The sequence below is a fragment of the Lepidochelys olivacea genome, assembly GCF_965140295.1.
Source record: "Lepidochelys olivacea isolate rLepOli2 genome assembly, chromosome: 23".
Lineage (NCBI taxonomy): Eukaryota > Metazoa > Chordata > Testudines > Cheloniidae > Lepidochelys > Lepidochelys olivacea.
The window spans coordinates 1,279,444-1,293,288 of NC_140433.1; the positions used below are offsets into that span (position 1 = coordinate 1,279,444).

The 13,845-nt window shown below is 70.5% G+C and overlaps 2 protein-coding genes across 2 annotated transcripts; both read left to right on the plus strand.

The window, feature by feature from the left end:
• Positions 1 to 6,381, plus strand: CCNP (cyclin P). Its single transcript, XM_084612816.1, has 9 exons — positions 1 to 101; positions 733 to 810; positions 1,758 to 1,851; positions 2,920 to 3,065; positions 3,529 to 3,627; positions 4,010 to 4,165; positions 5,249 to 5,407; positions 5,743 to 5,921; positions 6,145 to 6,381. The coding sequence occupies exons 1-9, from the start codon at positions 30 to 32 to the stop codon at positions 6,320 to 6,322; spliced, it is 1,161 nt and encodes a 386-aa protein (XP_084468942.1). The 5' UTR covers positions 1 to 29; the 3' UTR covers positions 6,323 to 6,381.
• Positions 6,382 to 8,222: 1,841 nt separating this feature from the next.
• Positions 8,223 to 11,896, plus strand: TTC9B (tetratricopeptide repeat domain 9B). The gene is made up of 3 exons (XM_084612240.1): positions 8,223 to 8,671; positions 10,338 to 10,520; positions 10,800 to 11,896. The coding sequence occupies exons 1-3, from the start codon at positions 8,356 to 8,358 to the stop codon at positions 10,886 to 10,888; spliced, it is 588 nt and encodes a 195-aa protein (XP_084468366.1). The 5' UTR covers positions 8,223 to 8,355; the 3' UTR covers positions 10,889 to 11,896.
• Positions 11,897 to 13,845: the final 1,949 nt, after the last annotated feature.

Sequence of the window (13,845 nt, forward strand, 5' to 3'; positions counted from 1 at the left end):
CCCTCCCCCACCCGTTCCTCTCGGGCAGGATGATGCGGGCTGCGCTGGGCCAACCCCCCAAGTACCATGAGCCGAGAGCCTGGCCCCCGCAGCAGAGAACGGTACCGGGACGCGGCCCCCGCGGGACCAGCCCAAGCCTGGGAGGCTGCTAAAGGCCACTGAGCTCCAGCCTCTCAGGGGGGTGCCCTTGGTACCCCAGGGCCTGCCCCGGGAGATTCCCCCTCCAGTAACCATGGGGGGTGCCCCCGGGGAGCCAATGTTCCCCTCCCCTATGGGGCCCGGTGGGGGGCTGTACATGGGAGGGGGGTCTCCCTGCCCTCACCCCCGGTGAGTCAGTCTGGGCTCTTGGCCCAGCTCCGCAGAAAGCGAGTTCCACCCCTCCTTGCCCATTTCGGGTTCGCTGGGCCCGGACACCTGGGTCCTGAGCATGGGGGGGGGGGGGCATCCTGTGCCCATAACAAGCTCCCCTCCAGCGTCCCCCCAAAGGCTGAGGCTGGAACCCAGAAGTCCTGAACCGGCCTTCCCCTGGGGCTTTGCTGTGGGGGGCTCCCTGCTGGGGCCCAGGTTGGGGCTTCCCAGCCTCAGGGGCAAGACAAGAGGCAGCTCAGCCTGGGGGCAGCGACCTCCAGGCCACACTCTGGCTCCCAGGCCCCCTAGGGGATGTTGTGGGGTCCAGGGAACCCCCCCCATGACGGGGTCACCCCCCGACCCCCTGATGCCCGGGTCTCTCAGCAGCTGCAGGCAGAAGAGAAACGGGAGCCGCTGAAAAGCAAGAACAAGGGCATTGGCGGGGACAAGGGGGCCACAAAGGTGAGTTTGGAGCCCCTGGGTGGGGTGGGGGGGCGGCGTTCACTGTCTGCACGGCCCCCACCGCCCCAGGGCTGCAGCCTCAAGAGCAGCCGGATGGGCTCTGAGGTGACCGAGCTCGGCTCCCAGCTCTGCTACTGCCACCCCGGATCTGCCCCCCAGCTATGTGCCTCAGTTTCCCCACCTGTCCCGTGGGGAGAAGGAGCCTTCCTCTGCCTGTGCAGACCGGGAGCTCCTTGGGGCAGGGCCCTGAGCTCAGTCAGGGGGGTGGGGGTGTCTGTTGGGTGCTACCGTAACACACCTAATAGGCAGGCATTGTCCAAGCTCAGACTGTGCAGGGAGGGTCACGGTGGTTTGGAGGGGTCCCCGCTGGGGCAGGAGGAAGTGTCCAAGAAGGCCCCCAGTTGGGCCAGCCCAGCGTTAGGGGGCAGCAGGGGTGGGGGGGTGCAGTGCAGTTGCCCTGAACTTTGTGGGGGTGCTGAAAATGCAGATCAGCTTCTCACCCCCCCCCAAACCTGCTGTTTGCAAACTACCAGCCCCCCAAGTGCTCGGGAAGAGTTGCTCACCCCACACAGCAGGGGGTGCTGGGGCATGTGCCCCTAGCCGCCTGCTGTGATTCTGGGGGGCGGATGGGGAGGCGTGGCCCATGCTTGGGGCGGTGAATCCCGGCAGTGTCTCGGGGTCTCTGTCCTGCCCCGGTGACAAGGGGTGTCGGCCAGGACGCCGGGGTCCTTCTCCCAAACGCCCCCAGTGCTCACAGCTGGGGCTGAGGGTCCTGGCTCTGTGTGGGGCTGCCAGGCTCGGGAGGCGGGGGGCTCGGGGTCACAGACCCGTCATCCTAGGGTGGCTGGCTCCCCCAGGGCAGCGGGGCGCTGACGGGGCGCGGGGGCGTTCTCAGCTCTCCGCCCAGGGCCCTGTGGCATTCCCGCTGCCCCCCCCCTCTCCCGCAGAAGAAGCCGCAAGGAAGCCGGGTCCGAGAGGCGGCACCAGAGAAAGCAGCAGCCGTTTGCCCCAGGGTCCCCGCGAGCCCCGTCCTGCAGGGAGGTAGGGGCCTGGCCGGAGGGGCGGGCCGTGGGGCGGGAGGCCTCAGGCCCAGGGTGCCACCAGCCAGTGCCAGCACGGGGGAGCTGCACGCCGGGCAGCCCGCGATGCACCTGCCTCTGGGGTGGAGGGGCTGGTGGGGAGCCCCGCAGCGGTGGGACCGAAGGGCCATGAGCGAAGAGTTCGCCAGCCCGGGGCGCTGGGGGGGGCGTGGCTGGTGACCCCGTCTCTCCCCGCAGGGGACCCCCGGGGGCGGGGAGGGTGCTGCTGTCTGTGCCCGGGGCGCTGGGGGGGGCATGGCTGGTGACCCCGTCTCTCCCCGCAGGGGACCCCGAGGGGGGGGCGCTGCTGTCTGTGCCCGGGGCGCTGGGGGGGGCATGGCTGGTGACCCCGTCTCTCCCCGCAGGGGACCCCGAGGGGGGGGACGCTGCTGTCTGTGCCCGGGGCGCTGGGGGGGGCGTGGCTGGTGACCCCGTCTCTCCCCGCAGGGGACCCCGAGGGGGGGGGGGCGCTGCTCTCTGTGCCCGGGCCATGGGGGGGCGTGGCTGGTGACCCCGTCTCTCCCTGCAGGGGACCCCGAGGGGGGGGGGCGCTGCTCTCTGTGCCCGGGCCATGGGGGGGGCGTGGCTGGTGACCCCGTCTCTCCCTGCAGGGGACCCCGAGGGGGGGGGAGGGCGCTGCTGTCTGTTCCCGGGGCGCTGGGGGGGTGTGTGGCTGGTGACCCCGTCTCTCCCCGCAGGGGACCCCGGGGGGGGGGGGCGCTGCTCTCTGTGCCCGGGCCATGGGGGGGGCGTGGCTGGTGACCCTGTCTCTCCCCGCAGGGGACCCCGAGGGGGCGGCCGCTGCTGTCTGTTCCCGGGGCGCTGGGGGGGCGTGGCTGGTGACCCCGTCTCTCCCCGCAGGGGACCCCGAGGGGGGGGAGGGCGCTGCTGTCTGTTCCGGGGGTGCTGGGGGGGCGTGGCTGGTGACCCCGTCTCTCCCCGCAGGGGGCCCCGAGGGGGGGGGAGGGCGCTGCTGTCTGTGCCCGGGGCGCTGGGGGGGCGTGGCTGGTGACCCCGTCTCTCCCCGCAGGGGGCCCCGAGGGGGGGCCGCCCGGGGGGGGCCAGCCCCTGCTCTGCGTGCCCGGGGCGCTGGCCGAGGAGCTGATGCAGGCGCTGGTGAGCCTGGGCATGGCCCTGGAGCGGGAATACGCCTTGGACATCTTCACCAGCATGATGGTGAGTGCCGGGGGGGGGAAGGGGGCAGCATGGCCGGGGGGGGGTTAAAGGTCACGTGACAATGGCTTCCCGGCTGCCCCATGGCTAATGTCCCTGGGTGGGGGAAGCAGCTTTTTTGGGGGTTGGACCAGCCCCGCCCCCAACTACACCCATGATGAAAAATGGGGCTCCCTCCCCAACCCTGGCAGGAGCAACCCAAAGGCCCTGGCTGATTCCTGGGTCCCATCCACAGCTCTGGGAGGGGAGTGGGGGCTAGTGGTTAGAGCAGGGGGGGCTGGGAGCCTGGACTCCTGGGTTCTCTCCCCAGCTCTGGGAGGGGAGTGGGGCTAGTGGTTAGAGCAGGGGGGGCTTGGGGCCAGGACTCCTGGGTTCTCTCCCAGCTCTGGCCCAGCCCCGTGGCATGTCCCTTCCGGCCCCTGGGCTCGGCCACTGCCCCATCCCCACGTTTCTCTCCCGTCCCCAGAGGAAACAATCCAGCTACGTCTTCCGGAGCTGGGAGGTGCCGCGCACCGTGACGGCCGAGATGCGGGCGCTCATCGTCGACTGGCTCGTGCAGGTGCATGTAGGTATCGGTGAACCCCCCCCGCTGCCCCCTGGGACCCGACGGCCCCACACCAGGCAGACCAACAACCCCCCCGGCCCTGGCAGGGTCCCTGGGCACAGAGCCTCCGGGATCAGGGGAGGGCGAAGAGGGGGTGGGGTTGGGCTGGGTTTGCCCCTGAAGGGGAGGGGCAGCCTAGGACTCCTGGGTTCTACCCCTGTGGCAGATGGTTGGGCAGGTCTCTCCCCACCTCGTGGTGCCTCAGTTTCCCCCTGCATAAAATGGGCAATAATTCCCCCGCCCCCAGGGGATAAAGAGATCACACTCAGTGCCCCCCCACCGGCACCATCGCCCTGTCCCTGTGCCCCCATTTTCGGTTGCTCTGGTGACCCGGTCCCCCCAGGAGTACCTGGGCCTGGCGGACGACACGCTCTACCTGGCTGTCTACCTGATGAACGCCTACATGAAGGTGGCGCGAGTGAGGGTCCCGGCCCTGCAGCTGCTGGGCGTCACCTGCCTCTTCGTGGCCTGCAAAGTGGAGGAGTGCACCTTCCCCGAGGTAAGGCAGGGCGCCCGGACGCCTGGGTTCCTCCCTGGCTCTGGTGGGCTAGAGCAGGAGGGGCTGGGAGCCAGGACTCCTGGGTTCTCTCCCTGGCTGTGGGAGGGGGGTGGAGTGTCACGGACTCTCAGGTCGTGCCCACTCTTGGCCCGTGCGGTCCCTGGGGGGAACCCCCTTCAGTGAGACAGTCCTTCTCGGGGGTCCACTCTCTCCCGGGGGTCCAGCCCTTGCACCTCCTGGAGCTGCACCTCTACGAGCCTTAGCACCCCTCTTTCTCACCGTGGGCCCCCTCAGGGAGTCCACTCGCTCTGGCCCCCCGGGGCCTCCACTCCCAGAGGGAATGATGCCTCCCTGTTCTCTAGCCTGGAGCGATTCTCAGCTGGGGTAAAACAGGAGGGTTTATTGAGAGTCCGAACCCAGCACAGAAACCTCGCCTGGCCGCCCTCAGCCCAGCACATCCCAGTCTCTCCTGCGTCCAGGGGGGCTCTGCCTGCTCCCCCTCTCCAGCCCCGAGCCCCCCTGCTTCCCAGCTGGGCCCCTCAGATTCCCCGGCTCTGTCCATTGTCTCTTCTCTAGGTAAACAGGGTCACCTGGGCCCCTCTCCCCTCTTTTGTCCTCTGGCCCCTCTGGCTGGGACCAGCTGGTCAGGTCACCGGGGTCCTCTCCCCACAGCCCATTGTCCCCCCACTGGCCAGACCTGGCTGGGACTCCCGAGCTGGGCCTCTGGGTCCCCAGGTCCCCAGTCGCCGGGGTCTCCATTCTCCAGGCCATTGGCCGGGGTCCCAAGGTCCTTCGCCGGTCCTGTGTCCCCCACAAACTCCCTCTCCCCTCCCCTCGTTAAACCCGTAACACCCAGGGAAACAGAGTCCCACCCCCTGGAAAACACGGAAAAAACAAGAAAATCCCCCACTTCGTCACACGGGGTCTAGTGGTTAGAGCAGGGCGCTGGGAGCCGGGACTCCTGGGCTCTGTTGTTTCTAGGAGGGGCTGGGGGAGGCTGGCTGCTGTTCCGGCCGCAGGAGCTGCTGGGGGGCTGGGAGGTGAGATGTGGGGGCGCCCGGCCCAGCCCTGCTTCCCTTGCAGCCGGCCGAGCTCTGCTTCATGACCGAGGACTCGTTCAGCCGCCGGGAGCTGCTGCGCATGGAGCGCAAGGTCCTGTCCTGCCTCAACTTCCAGCTGCATTTCACCAGCCCCCTGCACCTGCTGCGGCTGCTGGCGGCCCTGGGCCACTGTGGCCCGAAGGTGAGCGCCGGGGCCGGGGTCTTGCTGCGGCCGCAGGCTGGGGAGCTGGGCAGGGCGGGGAGCCAGGACTCCTGGGTTCTATCCCTGGCTCTGGGCGGGGAGTGGGGGCTAGTGGTTAGAGCAGGGGGGGCTGGGAGCCAGGACTCCTGGGTTCTATCCCTGGCTCTGGGAGGGGAGTGGGGTCTAGTGGTTAGAGCAGGGGGGGCTGGGAGCCAGGACTCCTGGGTTCTATCCCTGGCTCTGGGAGGGGAGTGGGGGCTGGGGTAGGCGGGGGGCGCTGGGTTTCCCAGGGGCGGGGGGCGCTGTGGACCGGTCTGACCCGTGTGCCCCCCCAGGTCCATCACCTGGCCATGTACTTCATGGAGCTGTGTCTGATGGAGGCAGACTGTGTGGCGTTCGAGCCGGCCCAGCTGGCTGCGGCTGCCCTGGGCCTGGCGCAGCGGGTTCTGCAAGAGGCGGGCGCCGGGGGCTTGGGCACCGGGCCGGAGGGCTCCACGCAGCTCTGCCTCTACAGGTGGGTGACGTGGGTGCAGGCGTGGGTGGGTGGGGGGAATCCCTGAAATGCGGCCGGCAGGAGCTCCAGCTGTCTGGGGCCCAGGTGGGCCACGGAGCCACAGGCCCTGTGCTGGACAGGAGGGTGGGGGGGTTCCCCGCAGCGGGGGGTGGGGGGGTTCCCCGCAGCGGGGGGTGGGGGGGTTCCCGCGGTGGGTGACGCCCTCCCCCGGCTCTCGTTGCAGCGAAGAGGCGCTCGGTGCTGTACATTGCTCCATGGCCAGGGCCGCGCTCCGGGCCGGCGGCTCCACCCTCCAGGCCGTGTTCCTGAAATACTCGCGCCCCCAGAAGCTGGGGGCCAGCACCAGCCCGGCCATCGCCACCTCCGACTACCTCGCCCGCTGCCGGAGCCAGGCACCCTGAGCCCGGCGGGGATGGGCCTGGGCATCTCCGGGGATTCCCAGCTGCTCTGGGGGGGTGTCTGTGACTGGTGATTGGCCCCTGCTAGGGAAGGGGGCCGGGCGGGCCGTGGGGCTGTTGCACAGCTGGGGGTGCAGAAAGGGGGGCGCAGGGGGACGGGTGGGTTTTCTCTAAGCCTGCCCCCCGTCTCCCTCTGTGCCCCTCGGCTCTGGGTGGAGGGGGCTGGGCCATGGGCCTGTGGCAGCCCTGAGGGGGCTGGGATCGGGGGCGGGGGCAGCATCCCCCAGGCTGGCTCCCAGCCCCCCCCCCGCCCCCCCCCCCCCGCACAGGCCTCCAAAAAAAAAAAAAGAAAAAAAGAACAGGAAAAAAGCAGCTGGTGGGATAAGAAACAGGCCGGGCGCGTTTGTCGAATAAAGTGAGTTTTAATCCCCCTGGAGCCAGCTGCTCGCCGGGTGTGACTGGGGGGGGCCGCCCCAGAGGGGCCCCCCCAGCTCCAGCTGCGCAGCCCTTGGCCCAGGCTGCCAGGAGGGGCAGGTTTCTGGTGGTTTCCCTGGGCGGGGGGAGGGACTCTGCCCCCCAGAGAACGGGTGGGTCAGACGAGGCCCTGCTTGTCTGCACAACGGGGTCCAGCACGAGGGTCCGGCATGAGGTCCCGGCATGCCGGGGGCTGCGGGGCGGGAGTGAGGGGCGCCGGCAGGGCTGGGGGGGGCGCCGGGGGCTGCGGGGCGGGAGTGAGGGGCGCCGGCAGGGCTGGGGGGGGCAGGGGGCTGCGGGGCGGGAGTGAGGGGCGCCGGCATGCCGGGGGCTGCGGGGCGGGAGTGAGGGGCGCCGGCAGGGCTGGGGGGGGCAGGGGGCTGCGGGGCGGGAGTGAGGGGCGCCGGCAGGGCTGGGGGGGGCAGGGGGCTGCGGGGCGGGAGTGAGGGGCGCCGGCAGGGCTGGGGGGGGCAGGGGGCTGCGGGGCGGGAGTGAGGGGCGCCGGCAGGGCTGGGGGGGCAGGGGGCTGCGGGGCGGGAGTGAGGGGCGCCGGCAGGGCTGGGGGGGGCGCCGGGGGCTGCGGGGCGGGAGTGAGGGGCGCCGGCAGGGCTGGGGGGGGCGCCGGGGGCTGCGGGGCGGGAGTGAGGGGCGCCGGCAGGGCTGGGGGGGGCGCCGGGGGCTGCGGGGCGGGAGTGAGGGGCGCCGGCAGGGCTGGGGGGGGCAGGGGGCTGCGGGGCGGGAGTGAGGGGCGCCGGCAGGGCTGGGGGGGGCGCCGGGGGCTGCGGGGCGGGAGTGAGGGGCGCCGGCAGGGCTGGGGGGGGCGCCGGGGGCTGCGGGGCGGGAGTGAGGGGCGCCGGCAGGGCTGGGGGGGGCGCCGGGGGCTGCGGGGCGGGAGTGAGGGGCGCCGGCAGGGCTGGGGGGGGCGCCGGGGGCTGCGGGGCGGGAGTGAGGGGCGCCGGCAGGGCTGGGGGGGGCGCCGGGGGCTGCGGGGCGGGAGTGAGGGGCGCCGGCAGGGCTGGGGGGGCGCCGGGGGCTGGGCTAGTCATGAGTTTGGGGGGGGTGGATGCTTACAGGGCCCCACTGTGCAAGGTGCCAGGCGCACACACACGTGTCTTCTCTCAGCTCTTCTCCCCCCCCCGCCCCCCCCAGCCCTGGAGGCGCTTTGGGGGAGCCTGGAGAGGCTGCAGGTTGTGACTCAGGCGTGCCGGAACAATTGCCCGGCAGGGGAGGGTTTGCAAAGGGGAGGGCCCCGGATTAATTCCCCGATCACGCCCCCCCCCCCCCCCCGGCCGAAAGGGACTCCTGGCTTTTTAACATGGAGACATCTAAGGTCAGCGCTGCTGCGTGCGATGGGATATTCCCACAATGCATCTGGGGAAGCTTTCCCGGTGCTGTTGCTGCAGAGCCAGCCGGCGCCTCGTCCTCGCTGCTCCCCCCGCCGGAGTCACAGCCTGGCCAGGGCCCCCCCCAGCCCCCATCCGCTGTCTGCACAGCGCACCCCCCCGGCTCGTCCCCCGGCTTTCCCCTCCGCCCGGCATGGCTCGCTGCCTCTGAGCAGGGCCATGGAGGAGCCGGGCCAGGGCTGCCCCGAGGCTGGTGGGGGGCACCGGGCCCGCGCTGAGGAGGGCGCGGCGGAGAGCCAGATCCGGAAGGCCGTGGAGTTCAAGGCGGAAGGGAACCGCTGCTACAAGGAGAAGAAATTCCGGGAGGCCATCGGGAAATACCACCGCGCCCTCCTGCAGCTCAAGGGGGTGCAGGGCCGGGCAGGGGCAGCCAGCCCGGAGCAGAGCCCGCCGGACCCGGGGCGGTGCCCGCTGACGGAGGAGCAGCTGCGGCTGGTGGAGAGCACCGAGGTGGAGTGTTACGACAGCCTGACGGGTAGGTGCTGACCCCGGGGCTGTGGGGGACGGACAGACTAGTTACAGCTCATTCCCCAACCTGTCACTTGGCAGAGCCACCATCCGTGGGGGGGAGACCCCCCCTGCCAGGTAGACATGGGGCCGGATTCTGATCCCAGCCCTTCCCCAGGTCAATCTGGAGTCACTCCTGCCTGCGATGGGTCAGGGCTGGTTCTGATCCCAGCCCCCCTGCCGAGGTCAATCCGGAGTCACTCCTGCCTGCGATGGGTCAGGGCTGGTTCTGATCCCAGCCCCCCTGCCGAGGTCAATCCGGAGTCACTCCTGCCTGCGATGGGGCTGGAGCGTCACTCCAGCGGCGCGGCGTTACCAGGGGCTGCTCAGTGGGGCTGGTACCTCTTGCTTTCGAGCCCCACTGCGAATTGACTGACAGGGCCCAGGCAAGGGCCTGCCGTCCGGCTGGGGTCAGTCAGGAGGTGGGCCCCAGAGCTGGGTTGAGGGTTGGGCCCGTATGACATGGGGCCTTGCCCCATGAGCAGCTGTTTACACTGGTGCGCCATGCCCCCTGGCACTTCGCACAAGTGTTTACTGGTGCAAAGCATGAACGAAACACCCGTGGGAGCAGCCGAGCTGGGGGTCCTGGGCTTCTAGCATCTCCGCGTTGGCGTGTGAGGTGCCCTGCCAGAGCCCCATTGCCGCAACTTGTGCAGCCTGCCGCGGGACCGGCCAAGGGCAGCCCAGGGCCCAGCAGGGGGATGGGGACCCAGGTGGCCGGGCGATGGGGAGGGTCGGGGTCCTGCAGTTCGCAGCTCCCAACGCCCCGGCCACGTGCGTCCGCCTGTCACCGAGTCGGGCTGCGGGGGGAAGCCCCAGGGAACCGCCTCGTCCAGCCCCCATGCAGGCTCCAGAGAGCGGGGCCCTGGGCCGCAGCTGGGACCCACGTGTGCCAGGCCACAGGGGACCCTACGGGAGCCTCTCGTGAGCAATTCCCCAGGGGACCCCACGTGGCTGCAGGGTGGGGCAGAGGCTGCCTGGGAAACACTTTTGTTTTCAATTGACTCCCATCCTGTGGCCAGCCCCTCACCTGGGATACTAGGGGCTGTGGGTCGGGAGTGAGGGGCACCGGCAGGGCTGGGGGGGAGCCCAGGGTTGGGGTAGCAGGGGCTGCGGGTCGGGAGTGAGGGGCACCGGCGGGGCAGGGGGGAGCCCAGGGCCGGGGTAGCAGGGGCTGCGGGTCGGGAGTGAGGGGCACTGGCAGGGCTGGGGGGCAGGGGGGAGCCCAGGGCCGGGGTAGCAGGGGCTGTGGGTCGGGAGTGAGGGGCACCGGCAGGGCTGGGGGGGAGCCCAGGGCCGGGGTAGCAGGGGCTGTGGGTCGGGAGTGAGGGGCACCGGCAGGGCTGGGGGACAGGGGGGAGCCCAGGGCCGGGGTAGCAGGGGCTGCGGGTCGGGAGTGAGGGGCACCGGCAGGGCTGGGGGGAGCCCAGGGCTGGGGTAGCAGGGGCTGTGGGGCGGGAGTGAGGGGCACCGGCAGGGCTGGGGGGCGGGGGGGAGCCCTGAGCTGGGGACCAGGAAGGTAACGAATGGAGCTCGGCTCCCCTGGGTCCCAGCCACGCAGGGGTCAGGGCGCGGCGGGCGAGGGGTGGGCGTCCCGTCCCCAGCCCCACTGACGGCCCCTCTGCCCTGCCCAGCCTGCCTGCTGCAGTCAGAGCTGGTGAACTACGAGCGGGTGCGGGAATATTGCCTGAAAGTGCTGGAGAAACAAGGCAGCAACTTCAAAGCCACGTACCGGGCGGGCATCGCCTCCTACCACCTGGGGGACTACGCCCGCGCCCTGCTCTACCTGAAGGAGGCCAAGAGCCGGGAGCCCGCAGGTGAGCGGCCGGAGCAAGCGCCATGCATGGCCTCGGTCCTGCTACGGGGCGCTGGGCTGCCGGGAGCGGGGTGGGAGGCTCAGCGGGGGGGGGGGTCTCCCCTGGCAGGCAGGGCTGGTCCCATGGGGCGCTGGGGGGGGTGGGAGGCTCAGCGGGGGGGGTCTCCCCTGGCAGAGCCGGCCCCATGGGGCACTGGGGGGGTGGGGGCGCTCGGGGGGCAGGGTGGGGGGCGGGGGCTGGGCGTGAATTTCCCCCTGAGCCCTTTCCCCTTTTCCCCAGACACCAATGTCCTGCGTTACATCCAGCTGACGGAGCTGAAGATCCTGCGTCGGGGGCAGCGGGACGGCTACAAGGAGCTGATTGCATAGGGCCCCCGCGGCCCCCCGGGCAGAGCGCTTGGTGCCCGGCAGTCTCCTCGTTTCCTTTCCCCCCCACGAGGAGGCGGCTGGGGGGCTCTGGGGGTGGGGTGAGTCCTAATGCACGATGACCCCCATGCCCCGCCTGGGGCAGATCCCCCCTGGCCCCCCCAGTGATGCCAGGGGGAGCCCCCACAGCTCTGGTGAGGGGATAAATTGACCCCATGGCATCAAGCAAATTGTCCCCCCATGGCTTCCTGGGGGGGACATCTGTGGTGGGGGGACGGCACCCCCCCCCCCAGAACACACAAGCGGCCTGCCTGGTGGTGGTTGCAGCCCCTGGTCTGTGAGACTGCCCCCCCACCCCAGCCCCATAGTGGAATTTGATGGGGTGGGACCCACCTTCCCCCCAGGGTTGTTATGGCAAGAGGGGTGATGGGAAGGGGGGACGTCTGCAGAACCAGATTTCCCCCCCCCAGGGCCCAACTCCCCTGCCCCACCTGGCATGGAGCCCCTCCTTTCACCACCCCATGCCCCACCAGTGCTGGGGGCAGAGCCCACCACAGCGACTGTCCCACCCCGCCAGTGCCAGTTGCTGCCCCCCCCACGCAGCTGATGGCGATTTCTCCCCCCCCCCCCAAATTCACAGCACGCCATGGGGCCGCTGGGCTCGTTTCCCTCCCTGCCCCCCTGTGGGGCCCAGCCCCCCACGAACAAGGCTGCACCCTGCCCCCAACATGGGCCACGCAGGATCCCAGGGGCGGGGGCTACAGAAGGGTGACGGGAGGAAGAGGCCAAACCCCCCCCCCAGCTGCCCCCTGCCCCACCTCTGACCGAGGAGCCGTAGAGCAGCTGGGCCTGTGCTGGGAGTGACGTGGGGCCTGCGGGGGGTGACGTGGGGGGCAGAGACCCGGGGGCTGCATGTGGGGCGGCCGTGGACTATGGCATCGCTGTGATTTCTTGTCAAGGGTTTATTCTCCCTCTCCCACCGTAGACGCTATAAAATCCGTGTTGATTTTCTCCTGTCCTCCCTTTATTTCTGCTCTGGGGGGACCGGGATCGGGGGCGCTGTACCGGGGGCTGCCCGGCTGGTGTCGCCAGCGTGGCCCAAGGACGTTGCCCCTGACCCTGCCCAGGGCCGGCAGCATCGGGCCTTTTCCTTAATCCGCCGTGGGCCTTGGCCCCAGGCAGCCGCAGCAGTCGGAGAACGGCCTGGAGTTTGCCTGAGTCTGCAGGCAGCCTGCCGGCCCGGCGGTGGGGCACTGCCCATTCCCACCAAGCCTGGGGCTGCTCCCAGGGGGGCAGGGCATCAGGGTGGGAGTGTGGATCACGCCTCAGGCCCCCATCCCTGGGGCCGGGAGCATGCGCCTGGCTCTGCGGGGGACGGTCCTGGCGTCTCGGTGGCGTTCCGGCCCAGCCCGGGGGGATTGGGGGGAGACCGGACAGGCCGGCCTAGGGGCGTGTGGGGCTGGCAGGGCAGAGTGGGCCCTGGCCAGGGCGAGGCCCAGCACCCAGCCTGCTGCGTGGAGGGACGGGACGGCCACAGCTAGAAGCCCTACACCCCAGGCCGTGCCCAGAGCCGGGTGGTGAACCCAGGAGTCCTGGCTCCCAGCTGCCCCCCCCCCCCCGCTCTGACCACTAGAAGGGGGGATCAGGCCCCAGGCATGGAGGGGGGGACGCTGCGTTTCCCAGCATGGCCCAACCTGGGGGAGGACTGGGGGGGTGCGGGAGGGGGAGGGGGGGGCTATTCCGCCCCCAGCCAGTCAGCAGCGATGCTCTTGTCACCCTCTATGGTAACCATGGCAACACAGCTGAGCTGGACCCTAAGGCTCCCCCCAGCTGCAAGGCAGAGGAGGGGGGGATGTGAGCCAGGACGCCTGGGTTCTCTCCCAGCTCTGGGAGGGGCGTGGGGGTCTAGTGGTTAGAGCAGGGGAGGCTGGGAGCCAGGACGCCTGGGTTCTCTCCCAGCTCTGGGAGGGGCGTGGGGGTCTAGTGGTTAGAGCAGGGGGGCTGGGAGCCAGGACGCCTGGGTTCTCTCCCAGCTCTGGGAGGGGGCTGGGAGCCAGGCCTCACTGGCGGGTGGGATTGCCGGGCCCTGCCTGCCCCCTCGTGGCCATGGGCAGTACTGCAGCAGGCCCAGAGGCTGGGAGTTGTTGGGGTCCAGGGGCAGCACTTGGGGTGATCCCTCGGGAATCAGGATGCAGCAGCAAGCGCCCGAGGGGTGCACTGTTGGCCTGGCCGATCCCACGGGGCACTGGGGCTTTGGGGGCAGGACAGGGCTGGCCTGGGCCCAGCACTGGTGGTGTCAGGGTTTAGTCAGGCCCCGCCCTGTGCAGGATCAGGGCCGTGGCTCAGCCCCTGGGCGCGAGGGCTGGCACAAGATGTGCAGGGGCAGCGCCGGGCACCGAACCCAGGTGTCCTGCATCCCACCCGGCCCCTCTGGGGGAACGGCGTCAAACCCAGGGCAGCCTCACTCCGTCCCCTGCCCTGCCGAGCCAGCTGCGCCCTGGGCAGCGAGCAGAAACCTGGGCGCAAACCAGCCTCTGAACACCGGGTGCAAAGCTGAGGGGGCCATAACCTCTCTCCGCACCCCGTCACCAGACTCCTGGGTTCCGTTCCCTGTTCAGGGGGGGCTGGAGGCCAGCAGGTAAAGAAGGGGAGAATGGGACTGACGAACTCCGGAGGGGCCCAGCAAGAGGGGTCCCCATCTGAACAGTCCCCATGCCCTACCCCAGAGACGGCTGCATCTCAACACCAGGTGAGGGGGGCCCTGGATAAACAGCTCAAGTCCCACCCCAGAGGTGGCTGCATCTTGGTGCCAGGTGAGGGGGTCCCTGTAAGCACTGGAGGGCTCAGCTGCACGCACGACACCTTGGGCTGGAAATGAGGCCTGAAGGCCACGAGTTAATGAATAAGTTCACGGGGGACAAGCACCCCCTGCTGGCTCAGAAAGGGTCTTTTTTTTTTTT